Here is a 19,460-nt window from a genome sequence, read left to right on the forward strand (position 1 = left end):
GTCTGCTTCTCTCGCCATGAGGTCCGGCAAAGTCCGTGTTGGAGATGGCGGCGGCAACGTGTATTGGCAACTTGAAAAGGAACAGGGCCTCAAACAGGAAGCACTTTGTGTGTCCGTCTTCAAGGGCCACCAGCTCCTGCATCAGTTCTGAGGGGTTGTAATCACCTAGACTCTGCGTGTTAGTTCATGCCAGCTAAGTTCAAATGATGAGCAAAAACCTTTTAAACATCGTGTACTTGCTGTCCATAGGTGGGTTGTCGACCAACAGGGTGACTTATGCTGCTGTGGTGGGATCAGAACTTCATGTCCTTGGCTGTGATTCTGCACGTTGCAGCCAGCTGTGTGGCTGGTTTGCCCAGAATGGCGGCAAGTGGACATTTGCATCATAAACTGCTGCGGGAGATCTGTTGGTGGTAGCCGCTTGGGCTGTGGATGAGTCGGCAGGATTCATCTTGCTGCATGTTGTAGATTCTAAAAAAGTTAGAATCTGTTCAGGGTCACCACTGTTGTACTATTAAAGGCCAAGCAACTGAAATAAATGCTGTCCACACCAAGCAAGTAAACCAGTAACTACCGTTTATTCAAACCACGCGTGTTCCTTTTTAGGGGTGGCGACAGGTTCACGGGAGTGATGTGAGGCCTGGCCTATCCCCGGCAATGCACTCCTGGAACTTCTGTGCGGTGGGGGGAAAGCCCCTGTGCCCTGCTGCGCTGGCTGTTCGCTGTAGTGATTTGGCCCGACGTGTGCAGGGTTGACCTGGCCCTCGACACAACCAGGCTTTTGCTGTACTTGGTTGGGTCTACGGTGCATTCCATTAACTTGTCCTGCAACATATTTTTGTCTATTTCGTTTGTTCAGCTATTAAAATTGGGGAAAACCTGTTGTGCATGTTGAGATCAAGGCTTTCAAATGAGTTGTGAAAATTGAGTTCAGATTTCAGATTTATTGTCAGTTCATATATAAAACCCTTGTATTCTTTTTCCTGAGGGCGAGGCTGAGTTATAACTTTTTGGAGGTGCAAAAAAATGTACCCCACGAACACATGTAAACAAAGAAATGTGACCAAACTCTGCAATGGAGAGAAAAAAAAATCAATAAAGTGCAAAAGTCTTTAAATGAGTTCCTAATTGAGTTTGTTGTTGAGGAATCTGATGGTGGAGGGGTAGCAGCTGTTCCTGAACCTGGTGGTGTGAGTCTTGTGGCTTCTTTACTTATGGTAGCAGCGAGAACAGAGCATGTGTTGGATGATGTGGATCCTTGGCGGTGTTCCTTGTAGATGTTCTTAATAGTGGGAATGGTTTTGCCTGTGATCCTTACAGAACACAACTGGTCATAGACTGCCAATGAAAATTACACCCATCCACCACTATCTGCTTCCTTCTATGGCCAAAGCAATTTTGAATCTAATCTAGGATCATAAGGCCATGCAGACAATTCCTAACCTCCATGCATTGTCAGATACGGGTATGTGAGGTTTCCGCAGATTAATGCCTTTTTAAAATCCATTTTCCACATTTTGAATGATTTTAGCATTCAGGAACTCGGATTGTGGCCCATCAGTCTTCTCACTACTCCCTTTGAGCAAAAGTGCAGCAGACACCTTGGGCTCCCGGCAGACACCTCAGTCTCCCAGGCTCATCTGGCTTACCACTAAGTGCACATTATCTCAATTATTTCTTCTAGTTGCAAACTCTTTACAAGTCTCTCTCTCTCTTCCTCCCTCCCCCCCCCACCCCTTTCGTTCCCCCTAGGAACTAAGTATGACATCTTAAAAATATGGATGCCATATCTGTAAAATGCAAATCTTTAATTGCACCCAATCTCACCCATGAGACCTTCGCTAGCGTCCCCTTGAGATTCAGGCAAATCATGAAAATGTGAAATTTGTGGGGTAGACAATGGATCCCTGACAATCCCTACTTCTCTTTTTCTCTTTTCTCTTTACTTTTCTTTGGTACTTTCTTTAAATTTCCATGGGAGGGTGGGTGGGGTGGGGGATTATAGACATCATGTATCATATTATTTTTACTTTGTTCAATTTTTTTCTTGTTTTTGTTGATTGCATGTTTGGCTTCAAAAATTTAAATGAGATATTTTTTTAAAAAGAATGGATCACCAGAACATTTTTAGAGTTATGAATGCTAAGAGAGGGTAAAGTTCTGTTACTCTCTTCCCCTATTCATGTTTGTGCATCACTCACAAACCACTTTTGATCTTGTCTTATGGAAAAATGTGTGAATTTCAAGCAAAAGTTGAGGGCCAGTGGAACTGTTTTTCTCTTGGATGCCACAATGTCGGGGACGAAGCCGTCAGTGCAATTCTACGACACTTGAATCATCAAAAAAGACAGTGGGAATATAACCTAAAATTTTGAAGGACATTTTTCTCAATAATGTAACTGACATGTTTTTTTTTGAAGTAGCTTAAATGTAAAATTTTTAATGGGCAATTATGGGAATAAGATTTCCAAAAAATTCTTAATTCCCTTTTAACCCAATTGAAAGCAAGGAAAGCGAAGCTGTTTCTCAAAATAAGTGTTTTTTAAAATTATTTAATTACTGTTTTTGCAGTTGTGGTATAATTTATATGTACTCATTTTTAATTTTTAATTTACTAGGATTTGGAGTTCCATGGTGTGATGAGATTTTATTTTCAAGATAAAATAGCAGGAAACTTTGCAACAAAATGCATCAGAGTTTCCAGCACTGCCACAACACAAGATGTCATCGAGACTCTTGCAGAGAAATTCCGACCAGACATGCGGATGTTGTCTTCTCCTAAATATTCACTTTATGAAGTGCATGTTAGTGGTGGTAAGTTTTTACTGAACTTTTTTTTCTAAATATCAAAAGTTCAAAGATTCTTTATATTATCACATAATAATATATTTAAAATGTAATAAACATGATATATTTCAGCTTGTGTCTGCTATAAGGCAAATGAGTTGCCATGAGCATTGTCCAATGTCCCTAACAATAGGACAAAGAGAAACAGGAATCCCTTCAGTGACATTGAATGTCTCTGCACTTGCACATAATCCAGTTCAAACAATTGGCAATCTGAGCACCAGATCCAAATCACCTATATGATTAGGAAACTTTCAACGACCGAGACCCTTCATGTCCTCAGCACCCTCTCAAATCCCAATTCAGACACTTGGCTCCCAGGAATCAGTCCTGCAGCCTGTGTGGTTCCTTGAACCATTTCTTCAACAGCCTGAGATCTATGGGTGCTGCAGCCCCTTGCTGATCTGCTGCTGTGGTCACTGTCTTGTAGTGTAGTCTCCTATGCTCTCCTTTTCAATGGGAGGGTGTTTTCCTTGTTTCTGGTGCCCTGCACTGGTCTGCAACTCCTCAATTTCCACTGTCTAGTATGGGCGCCACCATATTGGCCACCCACCCCATGATTGCACGGTTTTTCAAAAAGTACCGTTGGCCCTTTTGCCAGGCTGTTTAAAATCTGTATGGAGCTGACAGCATTAGGACCCTGCGGAACAGTGCTATGTCTTTGCTCCCCACTCTCCCGGGTTCACAACAGCGACAGCACTGCCGTTAGAGCAGCTCCAATTTTTTTTGAAAACCCATGTCATATTAAAATACAGAAGATGCCAGTTATGTCTTAATTCTGAATTTATTACTGCAAGATTTGTGCAAGACATTTATCACTGTTGGCATTTTATAAAATAATTTTGCTTCAGTGAATTTGAAAATGCAGTAAAGTTTGACAACTGATGCCATTTAAATCTCTTTCATCTGAAATTGAACTGGATTGTTGAGCTCTGCTTTGTTCACTCTGCTGCACTGGCCACAGAACCTCCTACAGTACAAAAATAGGCCCTTCAGCCCTTCTAGTTTCTGCTGAAATATTATTTTGCCTAGCTCCACTGACCTCAGTAGGTAATGGTGAGCTGCCTTCAGGAATGCTTCAGTCATTCTAGCGAGAGTACTCTTTGGTATGTTGGGTAGGAAGTTCCGACTTCCGGACTGGCAACTGCATGGCGTAGGAGGCAGTAGTTAAGTAGCTTAAACTTGTTCCCTTCAATATTTAATATCATTGCTTTTGAAAATGACAACAAACAGAGCAGCCAAAGCTGCTAAAAATGGTAAAGAGGATACAATACCTCTGACTACAAAGTTCTTCAGACATGTTAAAAAAGCAAGCACAGGACATAACATGAGAAATAAATGCAGCAGTGAAAGATTGATGAGAGATTGATTCTAAGCTTGAAAAAGTCCTACAATCAATTTCAGCAATGAGGATACTTTGGAAACTGCAGAGGTTGGTTTGAAGTATGTTAATGACCGTATAGATAAACTAGACACTTGGTATGAAGCATTGTCTGCCTAAAAAGATTTCTGTGGAATAAATGTAGGCAATGTTTGAAAAAGATATTGTAACCTTGGAAATATATTTGTTTTTTTTACAATTAACTCTTCCCAATAAAGCTATAGGTAATTCCATCCATTAAAAAAAACAATCAATTTTCTTAAGTAAAGGGTTATAATTCAATATAAATATTTTTAAAGTTATTGTCTGTTTGGGCATTTCCTTTACACTGTGTATAATCATCTAGTACAAGGCATAATCTCACTTTTATTCCAATTTACTTTATAACCAGATACTATCAGTATTCTTTTAATCTTTAATATCATTTGCATAATGACCTTTCTAGTTCTGTCAAATAAATTATTACATTATTTACAAATAGATTAATCTTGTATTCCTCTCTACCAACTCTAAAACCATTAATATCAGAATCAGACCTAATCAATTCTAGAATCAGGAACTTTTCTATTTGTTACCACTTTGGCTTTTGGTCTATTATACAAGGCTTTAATCCAATTTTTAAAAAATATTTTAAAATTTCTATGCATGCAGTATATATACATCTTTATACATTTACCATATTTAAACAAATTATTTCTGACTACAAGTAATTATACCCCCACTCCCTAGAACAATAATAATAATAAAACAATGCTTGCATATTCTCTGATTACAGTATAACTCTATCCGAAATGGTCAGGACTGGGCCTATTTCAGATAAATGGATTTTTTTTTTGGCGATCTGGTCATTTTTTTAAAAACAGCCCAATAGCAACAGCAAATCACTTGTAACTTTATACAATAACAAACAACAAGGGAAGGCTTTTAAAGCATTAAAATAATGTTTAATTCTTACCAAAAAAAATGCTGGTTGCCGCTGATCAGCGACACCTATCCACCGAGGCCCCGCTCCTGTTGGACTTAAAGAAGGCAATGCAGGTCAGGAAATGAAGTTTTTGCAGCATTGGATTCTGCAATCTTTGGGGGTAACTGAATTTCAAGGAGATTGAGATTGAAAGAGTTCATAGAGCGTTATGGCCGAAGCCACAACCAGATCGAAGTCCACGACCGATATTGGTTAAATTGCTTTGTTATGAAGTGAGAGAAAAGATCTTGGAACTTGTGGCAAAACAAGTGAAAGAGAGACAATCACCACTAATTTACAATGGAAATAAGATCTTTTACCCTGATATAAATTTTAATTTGTTGAAAAAGAGAAAAGAATTCAATGCTGTTAAAAATGTATTGTGGAAGAAATGCTATACCTTTGTATTACATTATCCAGCTGTATTGAAAGTTTTTGTCCCAGATGGGTAGAATAGATTCTTTATGGAACCCAGTGAGGCAAAGGTGTTTGCAGACATTGCCTGAGAAAGAGAGACAAGCAGTGGGTGACGCTTGAAGTGAGAGATAATACTGAATCATTATAGCTGTTAATACAGAGAGGGAAAAAGGAAATATTTTTAAAAAAATCTTGGAGAGAGATTATTGGGGAGAAAAGTTTTAACCTGAAGGATCTATAAATAAGAAAAATTTGTAAATGATTATGATTATTTAGATGTAATGCAACAAAAGACAGTACAGTAATTCAAGAGTTAATATGGAGTGAAGGACTAACTCCTACGGAATCATGAGTGCTCATGTGGTTTCAACGACAACTCGTATAGATCAGGGTTTTAAAGATATAATTTTAATAACGTATGCTTTGGGGGGAGGGGTTCTATCTTTGTCTGGTTTTCTTTCCTTTTTCTCAATACCCCTAAATCTATCAAAACATTAAGAAATATATTTTTATTACTGTTATTAAAAATTAGAGGGATGGTTAGTAGATTTAGTAAAGAGATCTGATGGCTGGAAAACTGAATTTTATTAGTATTAATATTAATGGGATACAGAATCAAATAAAGCAGAAAAAAATTAATCTTTCTTTGGCTTGGCTTCGCGGACGAAGATTTATGGAGGGGGTAAAAAGTCCACGTCAGCTGCAGGCTCGTTTGTGGCTGACAAGTCCGATGCGGGACAGGCAGACACGATTGCAGCGGTTGCAAGGGAAAATTTGTTGGTTGGGGTTGGGTGTTGGGTTTTTCCTCCTTTGCCTTTTGTCAGTGAGGTGGGCTCTGCGGTCTTCTTCAAAGGAGGTTGCTGCCCGCCAAACTGTGAGGCGCCAAGATGCACGGTTTGAGGCGTTATCCGCCCACTGGCGGTGGTCAATGTGGCAGGCACCAAGAGATTTCTTTAGGCAGTCCTTGTACCTCTTCTTTGGTGCACCTCTGTCACGGTGGCCAGTGGAGAGCTCGCCATATAACACGATCTTGGGAAGGCGATGGTCCTCCATTCTGGAGACGTGACCCATCCAGCGCAGCTGGATCTTCAGCAGCGTGGACTCGATGCTGTCGACCTCTGCCATCTCGAGTACTTCGACGTTAGGGGTGTAAGCGCTCCAATGGATGTTGAGGATGGAGCGGAGACAACGCTGGTGGAAGCGTTCTAGGAGCCGTAGGTGGTGCCGGTAGAGGACCCATGATTCGGAGCCGAACAGGAGTGTGGGTATGACAACGGCTCTGTATACGCTTATCTTTGTGAGGTTTTTCAGTTGGTTGTTTTTCCAGACTCTTTTGTGTAGTCTTCCAAAGGCGCTATTTGCCTTGGCGAGTCTGTTGTCTATCTCATTGTCGATCCGTGCATCTGATGAAATGGTGCAGCCGAGATAGGTAAACTGGTTGACCGTTTTGAGTTTTGTGTGCCCGATGGAGATGTGGGGGGGCTGGTTGATGGAGGACCTCAGTTTTCTTCAGGCTGACTTCCAGGCCAAACATTTTGGCAGTTTCCGCAAAGCAGGACGTCAAGCGCTGAAGAGCTGGCTCTGAATGGGCAACTAAAGCGGCATCATCTGCAAAGAGTAGTTCACGGACAAGTTTCTCTTGTGTCTTGGTGTGAGCTTGCAGGCGCCTCAGATTGAAGAGACTGCCATCCGTGCGGTACCGGATGTAAACAGCGTCTTCATTGTTGGGGTCTTTCATGGCTTGGTTCAGCATCATGCTGAAGAAGATTGAAAAGAGGGTTGGTGCGAGAACACAGCTTTAATATGGAGTGAAGGACTAACTCCTACGGAATCATGAGTGCTGATGTGGTTTCAACGACAACTCGTATAGATCAGGGTTTAAAAGATATAATTTTAATAACGTATGCTTTGGGGGGAGGGGTTCTATCTTTGTCTGGTTTTCTTTCCATTTTCTCAATACCCCTAAATCTATCAAAACATTAAGAAATATATTTTTATTACTGTTATTAAAAATTAGAGGGATGGGAGTGGAAAGATGGATGGTTAGTAGATTTAGTAAAGAGATCTGATGGCTGGAAAACTGAATTTTATTAGTATTAATATTAATGGGATACAGAATCAAATAAAGCAGAAAAAAATTAATAGTGTATATGAAAAAAGCAAAATTAGACATTGCCTTTTTACAAGAAACACATTTGACAGAAAAAAGAACATGAAAAATTAGTAAGAGATTGGATAGGAACTATTATTGGCATCGTCATTCAATTCAAAAGCTAGAGGTACAACAATATTGATTAAAAACAAATTTTACCAGTGAAAATACTGAACAGAATTGTAGGTACAGTGGGAAGATATGTCATGGTAAATTGCCAGATTTATTCTGAACAATGGACTCTCATGAATGTTTATATACCTAATGTAGATGATGGTAAATTTGTACAAGTTTTTTTTACGCAATTATCAAATGCTAAGGGAAAAATTATATTAGGAGGAGATTTTAATTTCACTTTGGACCCTAAACCGGATAGGTCTGGTGATAAAATTATGAAAAATAAAGTAGCTAAAATAGCAATAGATTTAAAGATATTGGGTTAGTCAATATATGCAGAAGAATTCACCCAAGTGAAAGTGATTGTTCTTCATTATTTTCGGCATAAAACATATTCACAAATAAACATTTTTAATTTCTGCACAATTTCAATCTAGAATGCAAAAGGTTGAATATCAAGCATGAATTCTATCTGATCATTCACCTTTAATTTTGTCAATTTTATTAGAGGAAGAACAAAAAAATAGGTAATAGGTGGAGATTAAATATAACGTTGCTGAAGAAAAAAGAATTTTGCGACTATGAGACAACAGAATTTTTTTCTTGAAACTAATGAGTAAATTTATAATATGGGATTTTATGAAAGTATTTGAGGTCAAATAATAAGTTATACTTCAAAAGTAAAGGAATATATGAAAGGTGAATCAGTTGGAAAAATAAATAATGAAATTAGAGAAGGAAATACAAGTACAAAAAAATGACGAGAAAAGAATTTTGTTAGAATAAAAAAAATTAAGATTTAATACAATACAAAGAATGGAGAGAGATGAGGTCACGAAAAATATTATGAACTGGGTGAAAGGGCTCAAACTATTAGCATGGCAATTTAAAACAGCAAGTTTCTAGAACAATAATTGCTACTAAGAAAAATACTGGTCAAGTTACTTATAAAACAGGAAATAAAAGATAATTTTAAGGAATTTTATGCCAAACTTTATCAATCAGAATCTTTGGAAGATGATAAATAAAATAGAAGAATATTTGCGATAAATTGCCTATGTTAGATGATGATGAAAAATAAGAATTATCTAACACCTTTTCTGAAATAGAGGTTTATGAGACCTTAATGTCATTACAGAATAATAAAGCACCAGGTGAAGATGGTTTCCACCAGAATTTTATAAAGAATTTAAGGGGTTATTAAAACATTTGATAGAGGTACATGACCTACCAGAATCTTTCAAAACCGCGTTAATAACAGTAATTCTGAAGAAAGGGATTGTCTACAACTTTCATATCGACCTATTATCACTACTGAATACTGATTATAAAATTGTATTAAAGTTGTTAGCTAATCAGTTAGCTAAATTTTTACCAAAATTTAATAATAATGGATCAAACTGGTTTTATTAAAAATAGAAGGGCTGCAGATAATAGTTAAATTTTTGTGCAGCACAAAATAGAAAGATACCAACACTAGTGGTCATGTTAGATGCAGAGAAAGCATGATAGATTGGTGTGAGATTATTTGTTTAAAGTACTTAATACATTTTGGATTCCAAATACTTTTAAATTGGATAAAAGTGTTATATGATCAGCCAAAAGCAAAAGTAGTTTACGAATAGACAAATATCAAAACCTTTTTGTTAAGGTTGTCCATTGTCACCTTTTTTATTTGCATTTGCAATAGAACCATTGGCAGAAATAATTAGAAGTGATGAAAGACATTAAGGGATTTGAGATGGGCAATAAAGAGCACAAAATTAGTTTGTTTGCGAATGATGTCATAGTATATTCAACAAGACCAGAAATATCGTTGAATATGAGATTAATAGAATATAGATTATATTGGGTTATAAAGTTAATGTTGATAAAAATGAGGTGATGCCTATGGTTGATATGAATTATTCACAGATTGACAAAATTCAAGTGGCAAAAAGAAGCAATTAAATATTTAGGAAGAAAAATTGATAGAAATATAAATAATTTATTTAAGCTAAATTACTGACTGCTATTTTAAAAAAATAGAAGATCTGAGAAGATGGAAAGACCTACCAATTACATTAATAGGATGGGTGAATTGTACTAAGATAAATATTTTTCCAAGAATACAATACTTATTTCAATCATTATCCGTTCATGTGCCAGAAATGTTTTTATGGAGTTTGAATAAAAATTATACAAGAATTTATTTGGAAAGGTAAAATGCCAAGAATTGGTCTTGAAAAATTAACATGGAAATTTGATCAGGGAGGACTAAGATTACCTAATTTTAAAAATCATTATAAAGCAGCTCAATTAAGATTTTTGTCCTCCTGCTATCAAATGGTTGAGAAAACAACTTGGGTTCAGATTGAAATGAATAAAATTGGAGAAACTATCCCAGAACAAATTTTGTATAAGTGGAATATTGAATTATTTAAAGGAAAAATGGAAGTACCAATTTAAAAACGTATATTGAAAATATGGAGTGGGATTCAAATGGAAAGAGGGATTAAAAATTATCAATTACCTAAAATGTTGTTAAAACAAAATCAACTTCTTCCTTTAAATTTGAATAATTCTTTTTGATAAATGGTATAGTAAAGGTATACAGAGGATAAAAGATTGTTTTTTTAGGATCTTTCTATTCAACTTTTGAGCAATTAAAAGATATATTTATAATGTACAAAATAATACAATTTTTGCAAATTATCAACTAAAATCATATTTAAAAAAGAAATTAGGAACAAATTTGAGATTCCCTGAGCAAAGTCAATTTGAATATATAATAACAGATACATTTATAATCAAGAAATTTATTGCTGATATGTATATAAAATTACAAGAAAATAAAAGAAAATTACAATGGAATGTAATTTAGTCAAATTGAAATATATGAAATATAGTCAAAATTGTGTCACGAGAGTGTTACAAATACTAGATATCAAATGGTTCAAAAAATTTTCTTCATCCATTATATTATACTCCATATAAATTAAATGGACTTGATTCTAATTATCCAGATAACTGTTTTCAATATAACAAGGAAATGGGGACCTTTTTACATTCTGTATGGTTCTGTGTGAAAGTGGAACAATTTTGGAAAGATTTGAGTGTATTGTTAGGACAAATTATGAAGATAAAGATACAAAAAGATGCAAGAATATTTTTACTTTGGAATATACATGAAGAAGATTTAAAATTGAAATTCTAAAAATATCAAGAAAATTATTTTAAATATAGCTGTAGCGACAACAAAGAAATGTACAGCAGTAACGTGGAAAGCTGAGAATTTGGTAAAAATAGACAGATGGCAGATTGAAATGCAAAATTTTATACTTTTAGAAAAAAATTACTTGTAGTTTAAGAAATTGAATGGAAAACTTATAAAATTTGGGAATCGTACATGGATTTTATGAATAAAAGTTCATCCACATCCTCCACTTTTCCCACCCCTCTCAGTTAGTAATTATAAAAAAGTAAATGAATACTGCATATGTTAGTAATATATGTAGAATTAGGTGTTCTTTCTTCCCTTTTTTCTTTTTTTCTCCTTTTGGGGGGAGGGTGGTTGGCGAGAAATTAAAAATTTATTGCGTCATTCTGTATGGTTTGTTAAGTTAGTATATTATTGAATTTATACCTTATATAGATACAAATGATAAATAAAAATTTCCAAAGAAAACTGGCTAAATCTGAAAAAATTATGAAGAACGCTAGAAAAATATAGAAGAATATCAGACTACAAAATACATATGGATAAAAGTGAGATAATGCCATTAACAAATTTTGAATATGAAAGATGCCAAAAAGGAAGTAAATTTAAATGAAAGACAGATACATAGTCACCTGAAATAAAATAAGAACATTTGTATTGCAATGGGCCAAGTTGCACCAGACCTCAGTGATGATTTTGAGGCTACAGTCGGTGCTGGTGCAATTGTTTCATGAACAGGAAAAATCTGGTATTATGCCAAAAAGCAAAAATTGCACAGAAACTACCAAAAGATCTTGATCATAAAGTTGTACGTTTTCACCAGTTTATTATACGGAATCAGCAGAAACACCAATTTACTACCCTGGAAGTTCAACAATAGAACAGTGGAATGAAAAGGTGTTAAAACTCTGCAAACCAGAAGTACAGACCATGAAAGGACCAGGTTTACCGTGGTGTTCTCATGCATGGCCAACGAGACAAGGTTAAGACCCATGGTAATTTTTAAACAAAAATTAAACTGAAAATGAAATTCCCTGCAGGTATATTTGTACATTTTCATGAAAAAGGATGGATGAATGAAAATTGTGTAAAACTATGGATTGAGAATGTGTGGAACAGGCGGCTGGGTGTTTTACACAAAGAATGAAGTTTGCTGGTCTGGGATTTGTTTTGTAGCCACTTAACTGAGAACACTAAAAGTAGATTAGCACTACATAATACATGGCTTTTATCCCGGCTGTTTTGACATCTATATTGCAATCTCTTGATATCTGCTCGAATAAGCCATTCAAAGACCATGTGCACAAGGAATGGAATACATGGATGTTGAATGCAGTAAAGTCGCTTACAAAAGGCGGGGCAATGCGTGCTTCACCACATGATATGCTGTGTACATTCATGCTCAAGGCATGGGACAAAGTTAAAGTAGAGACTGTGATAAAATAGTTTAAAAAGTGCAGTATCTTTTGTGAAATTGATGGCATGAAAGATGATTTACTGTGGGACACTGATGACAAAGCTGAAACTGCCTCATCAGATACAGACTGGGGCCCATATGATGACTGTTTAAGCAGTGAGAGTATGGATGTGCTTGCCACCATCTTACCTTCAGACAATGATAGCGAGAGTGATTTTGAAGGGTTCTAAATGTGTTGTTGTTTTCATTAAAAATCTCAATGAATATCTGTTGCAGTTGGGGTTTTTTTGGTTTTTCAAGGGTTGAATTAGCGTATATTTTGGCATATAATTGAGTCATGAAACCCTAAAAATGTTCTCAAAAGGGTGGGGGGTGGGGGTGGGGGTGGGGGGGGGGGGTGGAGTTGACTTGTATGCCGGATATGCTTTTGAGACCTTAAATTCACAAAAAAAACCAGATTGACGTAAATTCCGCATATATGTCGATACAGGAAGCACCTTCCCTCTGCCGGGGCTGCTGCTCCCTGATACCTCCCCACCGCTGAGTGCTGCCATAATCGCTCCTACCTATGACCCTGAAATTGCCAAGGTTCTTGCTCCCACCGGGAGCACGATGTCAGCGCTGTAGTTCCGTGGGCTATCGCCATTGCTGCCTGGTATGCTGAGGTTTCTGCTACTGCCAGGAGGACTATGTTGCTGTTTCAGCTCCGTGGACCAGTGCTGCTCCTGCCTGGATGGCTGAGGGTTTTTTACTTAATTTACAGCTTTTTACTTGCGATATGGGTGTTTTAAAACTTTTGGGTTGTTTTTTGGAGACCCGGACAGTCCACAAAATGGTGGTAGACTTGAATGCCAGATATATCATAAAACCCTTAAAATTAAGCTGAAAAATGGGGGTTAAATTGTACGCTAAAATATATGATATACGTCAAATGTGGTTTTTCAAGGGTTGACTTGTATGCCGAATCAGTGCGGATTTGATTTTGAGCTGAATTTAAGGTCTCAAAAGTATAAATTGACCCTTTTTTTGGAAAGAGATTTCTTTGGGTTTCGTGACTCGACTTGTACTCTGAAATATATGTAATCAATATGGAATACTTAATAGAAATGCACCTTTTTAAAGGTTAGGGCTATCTCTGAATTTTAAACTGTTACCCTGTAGCCATATCATAATCTTTGTATCAATCATTGCACAATACCAAGTTATAGTTTTAAATGCTGCAGCAAAAAAAAGACAAATAATTGTTTTGGTTTGAATGAGTGTATTGGGCATTGACTTGGGGTGCTTATTCTTAAAGGATACTGTTATGAGCCTAGAGGACCCCAAAACCCAGCAGCAATAGATATTCACCAAGACAAATGGTTACTTAAAAGTTGCTTTTAATTATCTTTAAACACAAAAATAGGATCAAACTCTATCTTATTACTATAAACTTAACCTAACTTAACCCCCTTCTAATTCTTAGCATGCATGTATGCAGGTGTGTGTGTGTGTGTGTGTGTGTGTGTGTGTGTGTGTGTGTGTGTGTGTGAGAGAGAGAGTTCAGAAAAGTTCTTTGAATCTCAATCCAATCTCACTCCTCCAAGTTCACTGGTTGCAGGCAATTCTTATACTGTGCACAGAATTTAACATCTATAAAGTTCACCAGGCTTTGGTGCTTGAAAGGTCAATGGTTACCGATCAGAAAGATTCTTGTCAGTTTTCAGAGAGAGATTTGTTCTTCCAGGACATCCACAACTGATGTACTTCCATCAGCTACTCTAGTGTCTTGCTGATGAAACTTGCCCCTTCAGAGTTCTCCAGATGATAACCTCTTTCTTTCAGGTCACCACAGAGTTCTTTTGGTTTCTCTTATTCCAAGTGAAACATTAGACAACCAGTCCTCTCCTCTTGCATGAACCACAAGGGCTGTGATCAGGCTGTCTTACAAATGGGGCATTCTACAAGCTTGCCAGCTTGATCTGCTCCAGTCCCAGCTACTTCTCCTGGCTGTAACACTATATAAGAGATCTGTCTCTCTCTCTGATGGATTCTCTCTCTGCTTGTAAAACCACATGATCCTCTTAGAACAGCAAGCTCTCTTCCAGACAGCAGTGACTCTGACATGCTCTTTCATCTGTTGCCTTTTGTAAACAACAAACAATTAGTGAAGTCTCTTGAGCACTCTCCAGAGCTCTTGCAAAAGCTGTGGAGCCGATATGTCTAGCATGGGGCAGACCTCCAGTATTTCATATAAAATCTGTTTTAAAGTGTTTGTATGTGACCTACTCTAACAAACCTTTCCCAATTTATCTCCCAAAAACCTATCTATATACTCTGTCACAATACCATCTCCTCAGTCTTCACTTGTTTAAGATTCTTAATTTTATCCTGTTGAGATATTCCCTAAAAGAGTGAAAGTCCACCAAGATTCTCTTGGAGTTTCGCTATCCCTTTGAAAAGGAATGCAAGCTATTTGAGAGTTTGCTCGACTTGTACGCTGAAATATATGTAATCAATATGGAATACTTAATAGAAATGCATTTTAAAGGAAGAACTATCAAAAAGACACCATTTTCTTAGACTTGCATAATTTGAGAAGAATTTCTAGAAAGTTTGGTCAATTAAAATAACTATCCATTTGTAAAATTATCTAATACTCCTTTCTCCTCAACTAAACCCACTCTTTTTGTCCTTCCAACTTCCCTCTCTTCCCCTTTTGATTTTCTTTTATCTCATTCTTTTTCTTTGCATTTCCTGCTTGCCTGTTCAGTATACCCTCTTCTTTTAAAACCTAGTTAGGTTCTTGGATAATTTATATTGGTATTCAGAAATAATCTTGCTTTTTTCAGTTGAACCGTATTGCATTTGATTCTCCTAATTAAATTTACTCAACAAGCAGAAAGTGGCCATGATGTCATTTAAAACCCACCATGGCAGGTAGAAAATTTAGTTATTCATTTTGCATTAAAAAATAAAATAATTGAAATGACAACTAAGTGATATGCAGTTTGTTTATTATAATCTGATTGTACAACCTGATAAAACAGTGTCTCTTCAGACTATGGTGCACACACAAAAACATACAAATCACAGTGGATAATGATCACATAAATAATCAAATATATGTAAATATTTGAGATGATTTTCATGGTTACAGGATACTGTTCCATCTCACAGCCTGGCAGTCCTGATTTTGATGTTCTTGTACCCCCTTCTTGATGGTAGTAGGTAGAAGATACTACACTGGATGGAAAGGATTTTCAATAATTCCTTGACCTCTAATTAGACAGTGCTCCCAGTAAATGTCCTCTATATAGAGGAAAGAAATCCCAGTGATCCCCTTGACTGTTTTATGATCCTCTGTTTCAGTTTCCGGTCTGATGCTTTACAGTTACCAAACAATGCAATGAAGCTGCTAGATAGAATACTCTCAGTTGTACTTCTGAATGTAAAGGCTAGTAGCCTTGCCATCTTCAGCCTCCTTGAGAAGAGTAGGTGCTGCTGTGCCTTCCTGTTAATGAGGTGTTGAGTGCAGCATTCCATTATTGGTATGCCTGTCAAGGAACTTTGTGCTCTCCACGACAGAACTGTTGATGTGCAGTGGAGAATGTTTGACTCCATCTGAAGTCCGCAATCACCTCCTTTGTCTTGACCATGTTGAGTTGGGTTGTTGTTCTCACACCATTTTATGAGCCTTTCAACCTTCTTTCTGTAATGTTTATCACTGTTGCTGATAAAGTCAGCTACTATTATATGATCCACAAATTTGATGATTCTGTCAGAACTGAAACTGGCAGTACAGTTGTGAGTCAGCAACATGAATATTAGCAGGCTGAGTACACAGCCCTAAGGTGCACCAGTGCTCAACATAATAGGGCTTGAGGTTTGCTGCAAACATGGACAGACTCTGATTTTGTTATGTCAAGAAGTCCAGAAACTATTTGCAAAGAGGGGCGTTGAGTCCCCCCGAGGTATGATCGTGACCTGAATTTGCATGCTCTGTACTGTCCTTCCCAAGTCTTTCAGTGAAGAACTAATATTTACTTTGGTCTGTTCTCTATTGCATTTTCTGGCAAGTTTTGCTTCAGGTTTCAGCAGTACACAAGTGAAAATTTTGAGATCATGGAGATCAGGACAGTCAAGGAAAAATAAAGGTTGGTCTTTAGAAAAAACCCTAAACCAGAAGGGAAATTACAGTACAGCAGCATAAGACAAGACCTGTAGAAGTAGTTTGTGAGCAACTGCTAGAGGATTTTAAAAAAATCCTTTATTGTGGGTGGAGTTCAACAGTGTGATCCTGAGAATTTGAAGCCTACCTATCTCTGTGTGCAAAGTTTAGGGATCCTTTGTTAAAGGATATTGAAGGTTGGATCAGGGAAAAGGAAGTATATGTCAGATAGAGGAAATTGCTATTGAATGGGTCTTTTTAGGTTTATGGAGGATACAGTAAAGAACTTGAGAACTTCATGGACCAGTGCAGATGAGATTTGTTGACTTTGCAACTTGCAATGTTACTGGCAAAGTTGGATGGCTTCAGAACCCGTTTCATGTTGAATTGAAGGTATTTCCATATAGTTGCTTAAGATTACTTTTTCAATATTTTTATTAACTTTGAAATTTCACATCCAAAAATACAGAGTACATATGGATATGTTAAAATTCAAAAATATACATTACACTTATAAATCATGTAGTTTCATCCAAGGTACTCAGATTATATTGTTTTGATTTTTTTTTAAAAAGTAAAATCTAAACCCACTACCAAGAAAGAAACGATTTAGCCAAAAAGAGACAGAATTCTTACCAGTTAACCTCATTAGTTAACAGTTCTACCATAATAACAAATCAAAGGTTTTAGAAGTAATTTAAAAAGGGACCCCACAGTATTTGAAAATTTAAATTCAAATTGGAAATTGAGCATCTAACCTTCTGTAAATTTAAACATGACATGATGTCACGTAGCCATTGAGTATGATGAGGTGGGCCAACATCCCTCCATCTGAGCAACACTGCCTGCCTAGCCATAAGAAAAATAAAAGCTTGTGGTGGCACACAGCCTAATGGCGAACCGGCCCCGCTTGTATCGCCACGTGGCGGGGCAACCATTAGGAGATGGCGTTGTCAGGGGTTTCTTCTTGACTCCAGCATCCCTTCCAGCGCGTGCCCTGGGCAACGATTATGATGTCACAATGCACCAGGTGACTGAGCTCATGGGGCGCGCTGAATTTGAATAAAAACTGTCGTTCACAACCATCGGTGTGGTGGCAGTGAGTTACTTCAGCTCCTCAGAGCGCCACAAGCTAATACATTCAGCTCACATGTTGTTTAAGTTATGTCACTCTGTCCAACAATACTAAATAAAGCAGTTAGGGGATTTCGTTTAAAATTAATTGTTGAAAAGTGCAGAGAAAGTTTGAAATAGTTTGTTCCAATATTTCTGAAGACTGGCATGTTCAGGACATACGAATTAATGAGCCATCTCCATTGTTGCATTCATCACAAGGAGATACATCCACATAAAAACAAGATAGTTTGACTTTGGACATATGAGTCCTATGGACTATAAATTGTAGGAGAGAGTGGCAGGCACACAAGGAGGAGGTATTAACCCATTTGAAAATTACATTCAAAGTTTCTTCAGGAATTGAAAGCTGCAGGTTCTGTTCCCAGGCTTTTTTAAATTTTAACTGAGGGAGCCTCTCTCATTCCCAATAAAATATCATAAATGTTAGATATTAAACCATTATAGAAAGGTTGTTAATTAAAAATTACATCAATTAAATTCTATCAGTCCTCTTAGGAAATGTATGTAATTGAGATTGTAAAAAATCTTTAATCAGTAGATAACAAAAAAAATGAGTATTTGATAGACCATATTTAACTGAAAGTTATTCAAAGGAAGCGAGACTCCCCTTGACAAATAAATCTTTAAAAAATTTAATGCCCAATCTCTACCATTCTTTAAAAGTTACATCAATCATAGAGGGTTTAATTAGAAAAAAATAGGACCTGAGAGAGAAAATCTCATTAAACCAAAATGACTGTTGAAGATTATTGCTACAAAGTAAACTTTGATCATTATATTTTCTTCTAACTTTCTTGCTTTTTTAAAAAATCTAATGATTGCAGTAAAGTTCAGAAATGTTTCAACAGATTGTCTTTTAACATGATTTGGTATCTGAAATATGGTGTTAAAATTTTTCCTGTCTCTTGGCAGTTCATGATGCAAAAAGTGTTTTCATGACAACACTGAGTTGTAGCATTTAGGTTCACTTGTTTCCATTTTAAGGGATCCCTGGGTAAGCTTGTCAGGCAACATCTGTGAAAGGAGAAACTGTCACCTTTTAGGGTTGAATAACATATTAGCTATGATAAAGGCTCACTGAACTGAAACATCGCTATTTCCACGGATTTATCCGTCCTGAATATTTCCAGCATTCCACCTTTATTTAAAAAAAAATTAAATGTAATTGTTTGCCCATCTTATGGTTTCTTTGTATATAATGGCTTTGTGGATGATAAATTAGCTTCAATTTACTTATGATGTGTGATTATTATTTTATAGAGGAGCGTAAACTTGACAAGGAGGAGAAGCCTCTGGTTGTTCAATTAAACTGGAACAAGGATGATAGAGAGGGAAGATTTGTTTTGAAGAATGAAAATGCCTTCCTTCCACCAAAGGTAAGAACTGCCATAGAAAAATAGCTTTGCATGTTATTTCATGTAGCTATTATGCAGATTCACTATAATCTAGGAGAAGCAGTTGCTCCTCATTTCCATCTTAAATCTACTCCCTCAAACCTTGAGGCTCTGTCCCTAGTTCTTGTCCCACCTTCCAGTGGAAACCTCATTCCTGCCTCTCTTTTCTATCCCATATCCCATTCCTAATTTTGTCAGAATTGAAACTTATTGTCATGAATGTCATAAAATTCATTGATGTGCAGCAGCATTATTGTACATTACAAGTGTAAAATTGCTATAAAT

At 36.7% G+C, this 19,460-nt stretch overlaps 1 protein-coding gene across 7 annotated transcripts in view; it reads left to right on the plus strand.

Annotated features, from left to right (window-relative positions):
* Positions 1–19,460, plus strand: part of afdna (afadin, adherens junction formation factor a) — a 310,032-nt gene that overhangs the window by 57,673 nt on the left and 232,899 nt on the right. For all 7 annotated transcript variants that reach the window (XM_069932147.1, XM_069932152.1, XM_069932148.1 and 4 more), the window contains exons 2-3: positions 2,619–2,814; positions 19,042–19,157. In XM_069932147.1, the coding sequence (XP_069788248.1) occupies positions 2,619–2,814; positions 19,042–19,157 (312 nt within the window). The remainder of the gene's footprint in view (positions 1–2,618; positions 2,815–19,041; positions 19,158–19,460) is intronic.

This window comes from Narcine bancroftii, chromosome 4 (genome assembly GCF_036971445.1).
Source record: "Narcine bancroftii isolate sNarBan1 chromosome 4, sNarBan1.hap1, whole genome shotgun sequence".
Classification (NCBI taxonomy): Eukaryota; Metazoa; Chordata; class Chondrichthyes; order Torpediniformes; family Narcinidae; genus Narcine; species Narcine bancroftii.